General features: G+C 36.8%; 2 protein-coding genes and 1 long non-coding RNA gene across 3 annotated transcripts; 1 reads left to right on the top strand and 2 right to left on the bottom strand.

The window, feature by feature from the left end:
- The first annotated feature begins 296 nt into the window (after nucleotides 1–296).
- LOC147289367 (uncharacterized) lies at nucleotides 297–3,811 on the top strand. Its single transcript, XM_086236575.1, has 4 exons — nucleotides 297–739; nucleotides 1,401–1,662; nucleotides 2,615–2,682; nucleotides 3,367–3,811. The coding sequence occupies exons 1-4, from the start codon at nucleotides 605–607 to the stop codon at nucleotides 3,574–3,576; spliced, it is 675 nt and encodes a 224-aa protein (XP_086092701.1). The 5' UTR covers nucleotides 297–604; the 3' UTR covers nucleotides 3,577–3,811.
- A 411-nt stretch (nucleotides 3,812–4,222) lies between these two features.
- On the bottom strand, nucleotides 4,223–5,348 carry LOC147289366 (uncharacterized). The gene has a single exon (XM_086236628.1). It carries the CDS (start codon nucleotides 5,188–5,190, stop codon nucleotides 4,573–4,575), a length of 618 nt encoding a protein of 205 aa, XP_086092754.1. The 5' UTR covers nucleotides 5,191–5,348; the 3' UTR covers nucleotides 4,223–4,572.
- A 27-nt stretch (nucleotides 5,349–5,375) lies between these two features.
- On the bottom strand, nucleotides 5,376–7,342 carry LOC147289365 (uncharacterized). Its single transcript, XR_015121179.1, has 2 exons — nucleotides 6,874–7,342; nucleotides 5,376–5,599 (listed from the first exon to the last, which is right to left on the bottom strand). It is a non-coding gene; the product is annotated as an uncharacterized LOC147289365 (long non-coding RNA).
- Nucleotides 7,343–8,719: the final 1,377 nt, after the last annotated feature.

Raw genomic sequence — 8,719 nt, 5'->3', positions numbered from 1 at the left:
TCCCCTCGAGGTCCTCAACCCACTGGCAAATAAACGAAAACGAACAAGGGCATGATGGTCATTTAAAAAAAGCGAGTCGGTGTCAGAAACCGTTAATAATTGCGTGGCGTGACACGTAGGCCCGCTTATCCAAGTTGAACTAATCATAACTTGAGGTTCTTACCCCAGTGGCAGACAGTTGTGCCAACGGCGGTCGATTCCGTAATTTCACCAAACTTCCAGGGTTTGTGTGTAAATTCCATAAAACAAAAAGCCACTCGCACAGACAGTCCGTGAAAAATTGAAAATTAGTAAATTACAACCCGATTCTGAATTTTGCTTCAACACACAAAGTCACAAACACACAGTTCCTTTCTCTCTGAATTCAAGAATTAGCAAGAAAAGTAAAGAAAAGAGAGAGAAAATCAGAGAAATTGAGCAAATCGAGGCGAGAATATTCAGATATAAAATCGTAATCGCCGAGGCAGCGAAAAGTGGCGGAGTTTTCTTTTTTTATTGAAGTGAATCATTTCATTTTGGAGAGGGAAAGAGAAGGAGAGGGTTAGGGTTTCTTATTTGAATTGAGAGGGAGAGAGGGTTAGGGTTAGGGTTTTTCGCGAAGAAGATGACGGAGGTGGTACTACATATATATGATGTTACTAATAGTGGATCCGATAAAACGAACAGCACCATTGTTCAGATCAACAAGATCTTTAAGGACGGTATTGGCCTCGGCGGTATCTTCCACAGTGCCGTACAGGTTCTCTCTCTCTCTCTCTCTCTCTCTCTCTCTCTCTCTCATGCGTACACACGCACACTGTCACGCATGAACATATATGTATGTAATCTGAAAGCACAGATGTAATTGTTAGTTGGCTGGTGTGATTATGGATTGGTGTGAATTTGGAGAAAGATCTAGCGTTTTTTATCTTTTGGTTTATGCAGTTGGAAATTTTGACTTTGATTCTAGTTGCTCTTATATTGCAGAAATGACCTGTAGTATTGACAAACATTGAATATCTAGGGTTTGTGTTGTTATTTAGTTTCTGATTTGATTAAATTTATTGGGCATCTCTGATGGAGATTATATCTGAATAATGAAATTTTGCAATTTAGTGATAGTAGATTTGATCTTTGAATTTTTAAGTACATAGGCGTTGTTTTGAGTTTACCCTTATGATTAAGTTCTTCTTATATAAATTTTCAATTTACTGCTTTAAGTTGGCCTAAATTGATAATTCTCAGTATGATGGAAGTGGAATCCTTTTTGATAGAACCTTTTTGTTGAATTTTCATTGTCAGCCAAGAAGCGCTGCAATGATACTTTTACGGAGAATAACTAGAGTGTGGCTCTTTGCTCATTTGGTATCTTCTGTATCACCACAAAGATCTAATCGGATTGTTTATGCTATGTATGATAGGTTTATGGAGATGATGAATGGTCGTTTGGGTTCTGTGAACAAGGAAGTGGTGTTTTTAGCTGCCCTTCTGGAAAAAATCCAATGTACACGTATCGTGAATGCATTGTCCTTGGAACAACAAATTGTTCAATCTTCGACGTTAATCAAATCTTGAGGGAACTCAGTAGAGAGTGGCCTGGGTGTTCGTATGACCTGTTAGCAAAAAACTGCAATCACTTTTGCGATGTGTTCTGTGAAAGGCTTGGGGTGCCAAAGCTTCCAGGTAATATTGTGAGATTTTATAGTTTTCTAGCCATTCTCAAGCTTAAATGCCTATGCTGTGTTACTGAGTGATTCCTTGACCAACCATAAGTACTAGGGCCAGTGATTTGTTCCTGTCCAAGTCAATTGCCTGATAGGGGGTGTATGTTACTATTGAGATATTCTGATAGATGGGTTTCATTAATTGTGTTAGAGTGACTTCCTTTTGTTTGGTGGATTAGCTGTTGATATGCAAGTCGGTTGTTCTTTGGTCCTAATTTTGGTTGGTTTACACAATTGTGAAAAAGGTTGATAGTTTCTTCTGTACTTGATGAGTAAGGAGTGCTGAAGACGGTTTTTGTAGCTAACCTTTGGAGAGCGGAACGAATTTTACCAATCACTAATTAATGTTTTTTTAATGTCCTCTTTAACCGTATTTGTTTTGTGGCATTTCCGTTAATGTTTAGCTCATGTTATGCATGAGCCCTTTTTTATTTCTTTATTAATTTCATGTTTGAAAAGTCTGTCCTATTAGAATTTCATCCGTACACATGTGCCTTGTCTTGGAAAATATACTACCAAGATGCATGCATGTGCCTTGCTCCCTAGTCAACTACATATTTGATAATGTACTTGAACCTACATGGTTCATTTCAAGCATGAAATCTCTCTCTCTCTCTCTCTCTGTAGAAATAGTAATGGGACATGTAGTTAATTTTATATCAAGTTTTGTTCCTATAAAAGAACAAATTCAATGAAAATGGACTCTTGCAAATTACTATGTAGCATGTTCTCTTTGTGTGTGTTAAGGGGGGAGGGGCTGGGGATTTGGTACTTATAATTATCATCTCACTTCTGCTTTTAAGGTTAAGTTGTGGAGTTATGATCTTAGTGTTTTGGACTGTGCCTTTGCATTTGAAAATGGACTCTTGTAAATTACTATGTGGCATGTATTCTTATAACTTCTTTCACAGGTTGGGTTAATCGTTTTGCCCATGCTGGTGATGCTGCCATGGAAGTTGCCGGAAACACAGCAATACGGGTGAGTTATTTTATGCTGAATGCACAATTGTCATAATCTCCCTGAACAATAGCTTTACGTTCGAAGTCATTTATGCTCCTCAATGCATATCATTTTCATAGGGTCCTCTTTTATAAATTGTTTTTTTTAAATTTCATACCCATTATTACTTGGCATACATGATTTAACTCTAGTATTCAGTGCTTATCAATGCATGTGGTTAGTGAACAGATTGATGCAATTTCTCAAGCTTGTGATTGCAAACACCAACCTTAGTTGTGCTTGGGCCTTATATATCTTCTCTGGGAAAGGGAAAATTGTAGTTGGATGTGCAGCAGATTTATTCTTAAACATATCCACATGAGTCCCGTGCCCAGACTTCCATTATTTATGTTTCTAATTTGAAATTACCTACAATCTTAGTGTGGCCTACTATTTCTTTTTTGGCCTTGAACTTCTAGTTGGGTTTGCTTTTATACTTTGCCCAATTTCTTGAAATGTGGATTGCCATTATGTTCAAATTGCCTGCAATCGGGTGTGGCCTATATTTTGTTTTCTGTTTGGCCTTGAACTTGTTGGCTGCTCTTTAATGTTAGTGTGCATAACTAAATGAATTGTGGATTATCATTACTTATGCTAAATTTTATATATTCTTTTGGTTGTTTCAGTGCATATAAGTCTGAGATTTTTCTTGGGTTGTTGCAGTTGAGACAAGCCAAGACAGAAATTGTATCAGCTAGCAAAGTTGCATATCGTTTCCTTGCGGGTGTTACTAATAATGCCTTAGCTGCTCCCGAGTCTCCTGGAAATTCAAACAGAGGAGGGTCTCCTAGGTTTCAAGCGGCTTGGTTTAAGAACCTAATCACTACAGGAGCAAAACCATCTAGTAGTTCAGAATTTCAGAATAAGGAATAGGACGTCACTTGGGCAGCACAAGCAATGAGATGCCGAGTCACCGCTGCGGCAGAATACTCTTCCATGGCATAATACCTGAGGTTGTAGTTCCGAGAACACATTTGCCATGTGTACTAGTTAAATCCGTGCAAAGGCCATTGATGGTTGTTATTCATTGTGTACCAATGGAAAATTTCTTTTATTGTTGAACTGAATTCTGCCCCAAAAAACTGAAATATATTGAATTGATTGTCTAGCTTCTAGTTGCTTTATTACATGATTGATTGATGGTTTCAGAGTTCGGAAAAATGTTCCCTATAATTTGACCAATTTATTATCGATTCCCATGGTACTTTAAGCCAATATGTCGGTTAGAAAGGAAGCGAATCACAGTTCTTCCAAGTGAAGCCAAAGTAATTATTGAGGTGAAAGTCGAGAAATTAGAAACCAGAAGCTGTTGGCAAATACTTTTAAAAAGGTTAAAAGTGCTGGAAAATAACCGAATCCCAAAAGAATTGGGCCGGAAAGTAGCCAAAGCCCAAAAGTTAGGACCGGAAAATAAACTAAGCCCAACTGGTGAAGCCCATTAGAACTGTTCAAAAACGGAATCAGCAGTAAGAAATTCATCCAATTTAACAAATCATTATCAAACATTCAAACCTCAATCGCATTGAAATCATATTAAATAATGAAAACAAGGATATTCATAAGTCACAATATCACGATGTTCAACTATACTAGATTTGATACAACTTGGAAGAAAACATCACAAAGATGACTCAACTGATGTCTCAAAGTCATAAACTATCACTGCACGTCAAAATATAGCCGCCTCTAAAAGAGAATATAAGAAGAAAACGTCAGAGCATCACACTGCAACATTCTTCAAGCTGAAGAAGGTAAGGCGTATCTGATAGATAACAAGAACACATTCGCGAAATTATATACAGAACATAATTATTGAAATACAGCCAAAGGCTTCTTCCAGTAACATGACAATTTGACTGAAATGTCCATCTACCGTCTTAGCATTCCATCGAGCACAATTGTGCCTTCATGTGCATCCTCTGCAATCTGGAGAGATGAAACAGCCTGCGCTGCGATGAGACCAGCGGCAAACCCTTTAGTCCCCCAACCTGCTTCCTCACCATAAGGACCAGATGAGATCGACCATTCATTGTTCCCCAAACCACTCCACTTGCATCCCGATCTATAAGCATTAGAAACCCACCCAATCCCTTCAAGTGAACACTTTGCAGAGTCCTGATAAGGAAAGCATGTCCTCGTCCCACCCATAAGAAGGTCAATATTGCCAGGACAATCCCAAGGATTGAACACTTGATCTTTGTTCAGAACAATTTCACATGTTTCATCTGAGTCTTCACCAAGTAGAACATGCAGCGCAACCGCCTCGGCAATTGCAGCGCCCTCTTCATCAAGCCTCTGTTGCTCTTCTTTCTTCTTCTGTTTTTTCTTTTCTAGTTCAGAAATGATGGCTGCTGAAGTAGCAAGGGCTTTCTCCAAACGCCTCTTCTTTTTCTCAGCCTGTTTTTGACGATCCAACTCGTCCTTCACCTGCTTCTTTTTAACTTTTCTCACAACAGGTTGCACTTTATTACACTCCAAGTTATCCATTCAGATTAACCTCTAAAAAGTTGCCTTTGTTTAACTTGTTTTGAAAATTCCTCTAAAGAGTATACATTTCCCTATAACTGTGTTCTCTTACTTTTCTTTACTAAATAAATTTTAATTAATTTTCTTGTTGAAAACTGATATAATACTATAATCCTGACAACTACACCCACTCAGGTCTGTAGGAATACCTCATTTTGCGAACGATGCAATCCCAAACGGAAACAACAGGAGACAACAGAAGGGCAAACTGATACGCACTCACAGATCCACCCCTTGGCATCATTCTCCCTAATTTCCCACAACCCTTGCATTTACCCATGTTGAGCATGCCAAAAGAACTGATCATCCAATACCAATTGCAAAAGCAATACTAACAATATGTTTAGAGCATCTCACATGGCCTTCCCTACTGCAGAGAGAGTAAAGAGAGTCAACATAGAGTGAAACCAAATTTCTACCTCAATAAAATTTAAATAAACATAGAAAAATAAAACAAATAAATAAACAAATATGTTCAACACGCGAACATATGTGCAACCCCAGTCTAGTGAAAATATCTAACAGCCATATTAGACAACACCACTAGCACAGTAGCACCCCTAAGAACTCAACTGAAGAGACTATCCTAGACTAACAATATGGGAGTTATTTCTGTAAAACTATCTTCAACCTAATTGGAGATCATAAATCCAATTCTGTGACTAGCTCAAATAAAAAGGAAATCAAAATATAGCCATGTGTGCCATTATGCAAAGAAACAACAAACACACACACAACACCAAGATCACAGCCTAAGAGACTTTCACAACCGCAATAAAAGAGAAGATCCCTGAATCATGACCAAGAACACAGTGTAGTGCCATGAAAGTTAAACACACATGCAGACATGCTATAAAACACAAACAACACATTTCAGAAATAACTCCCCCTCATATCCCTAACCCCCACTGTCATAATTTAAAGGGAAGACAAACTTTCCAGGAAAGAGGTCTATGTAACCTAAAATTGGACCTCAACAACATCATCACACACCTCAAAGGCATGTTAAATTTAAAATCGTTTAACAAACAATGAGTTAACAACCATTTCAAAGATCTGTAGGGTATACAACTGATACTTGGTAGTGATAAAGCTCTGAACCAGAGGTCCCAGAGTAAAGGGTACGAACAATCAAGATATAGCCAATGAGTCAACTCTAAATCAATTCAATCTTCCGTCAAATTCTATGATGATAAAATCATACTAAACCGAGGAATGAATTCTCACTCAATTCAATAACTGGGGCAGAAGAGAACATAAACCCAAAACAGAATTGGGCTCAATTTCAAACCATCAATCGAACTTCCAAACAATTTTCTCGTCCACCAAGCATATGGTGGTATCAATATCTCTTTTGTTCAAATTCATAATTCCCCAAATGGATCCGCACAAAAAATTGACAGTTACAACAGTTCATAGCAACCTATACGTATAACCGTGTGATCTAATCAACCCAGAGACGGAGACATCAAATTCCGGCAGTATGAAACACTTCAATTAAAAATATAGTATCAGATCCAAATACCCATTGAGCTAAACACACAAATCTAAACCAAAAATCGATAATTCAATACCAACATAGATAAACGAAATTAAAGATGACGATGATGAGTGAGAGAGAGAGAGAGAAGAGAGAGAACAGACCAGGTTGGAATGAAAGGTAGAAGAAAGGACCTCGTCGAGCTCTGCAAGTCATCCGGTGAAAGTCGAAATTGGAAGAGCTTGGAAGCGTTTGGATCCAGAGAAACGAAGTTGTGTTGTGTAAGAAAAGAAAGTGAAAATTTCATAACAGAGAAATCACCGACCACATAGAGGAAGTGAAGGGGTAATCGTGTAAATTACGAATGGGTGGGCGACACGTGGCGAAAAGATGGCCCGAGTTGATCTAGAGTGACTTTTCTTTGCTCTTTTAGATTGGGTTGGGGTTGGGGCAGGCAGCCTCTATCATCTACATCTATGCTGTCACTTATTTTCCTCCAAAAAACTGTTTTTCTAGCTCTTTATTTGACGGTCCAGATTATAGATCTACAAACTCTTGTCTGTAGATCTAACGGTGTGGAATAGCTACAAGAGTAAAGAGGTAAAACTGTGATGTAGAGAGTTTGTACTTGGAATGGCGAACCTGGGCCTCCAGATGGATCTAGGACTCATCATCTTCTCCTATCCCCCGGATTGCTCAAGGCCTCAGGCCATTTGTAGCCTCTTTGCTATTGGTGGGCGTTGGCACTCCATTGTAATTTGTACACAAAAAAACTAATTGGTAATTTTAATTTCTAAATTGAGAATGATAATACTAGGCTTGATGATCTAAGGGTAATGTTAGGGAAATCAGTACCACATGTACCATCTTGCCAATAGATGTAAGTGAGTCTTACTTTAGAGAGATATGACAATATAACACACATATAGTATTCAAATGTGGTCTCTCTAACATTATTAAATGTTTTAAACACCCACTAAACACTTAAATGAATTTATATAAAAAGGCTAATGATGAATTCACTCATTTTATAATTAAATCAACTCAGTTCACATTGTTCGAAACTTACGTTGAGGATTGGAAAGCTCAACAAAAAAAACTATAAAGTGTACTGGTTTGTATTATTTTTGAAGACCTCTCTTTATTTGTCTAGTTACTTTTTCATTTGTGCTTAGATAGTTAGATTTAAAAAATTAGCAATGATACAAATTTAGAATTAAAGGAAATTACATATTTAGTTCACTTATTTTATAATTAGTTTAATTTGGTCTATGATATTTTTTAAGTTCTGTTTTGATCTACTAATTATTTCACTTATTCAATAAAGATTCAGATTTATTTTCTTAAATTTGGCTCATCTTTTACTCTATCAAATCTCACCCAAATTCAACAAACATATATTTGCTTTAAAGATATGCATCTCCTCTTTACAACGATATAAAGATCATTCAAATCGAAGTTCTAAAACTCAAGATAATTAATCATAAAATAGGGTACTCAAAATAGCCAATTTTTTTCAAAATTTTTTTCAGATTTTTCAAACTTCATTCAACTTCAATTCTCTTTGATTTTAATACTCAAAATTAGTTCCTATGACTAAGAAATGATGAAATACAACTTATACTTCAATTATAATTGAAGAAAACATAACCCAAAAGGATTTAAAATTATAAACTCCAAAACTGAAATTTTGAACTGGACCTTTATTGAACAAGTGAAATAATTATTGGATCAAAATAAAACTTAAAAAAGATCGAAAAACAAAATTAGACCCCGTTTGGGATTGCGGTGGAAGACTCAAAAGCTGCTGTGGATGACAATTCTCAATCATCTACAGCAGTTTTGGTGTTTGGTAAAAAAATTAAAAACTGCTTTTTCCTACAATTCTCAACTCCCCACAACAAAAACAGAAAGCAGGTTTCTAGGTGCTTTTGAAAGCTGCAGTGAATCACAGCAACAATGAATATTTTATTTTACCCATAATATCCTCATTGATTTCTATATTTTTTA

This window comes from Dryas octopetala, chromosome 3 (genome assembly GCF_963921425.1).
Source record: "Dryas octopetala chromosome 3, drDryOcto1.1, whole genome shotgun sequence".
Taxonomy (NCBI): Eukaryota; Viridiplantae; Streptophyta; class Magnoliopsida; order Rosales; family Rosaceae; genus Dryas; species Dryas octopetala.
The sequence above is the reverse complement of the archived record's forward strand: the minus strand, read 5'-3'. Positions and strand labels throughout refer to the sequence as shown.

Coding starts and splice junctions, on each gene's coding strand:
- LOC147289366 (XM_086236628.1), bottom strand. CDS start 5,190: ATGGATAACTTGGAGTGTAATAAAGTGCAACCTGTTGTGAGAAAAGTT.
- LOC147289367 (XM_086236575.1), top strand. CDS start 605: ATGACGGAGGTGGTACTACATATATATGATGTTACTAATAGTGGATCC. Junction 740..1,400: donor TCTTCCACAGTGCCGTACAG/GTTCTCTCTCTC, acceptor TATGTATGATAG/GTTTATGGAGATGATGAATG. Junction 2,683..3,366: donor CCGGAAACACAGCAATACGG/GTGAGTTATTTT, acceptor GGGTTGTTGCAG/TTGAGACAAGCCAAGACAGA.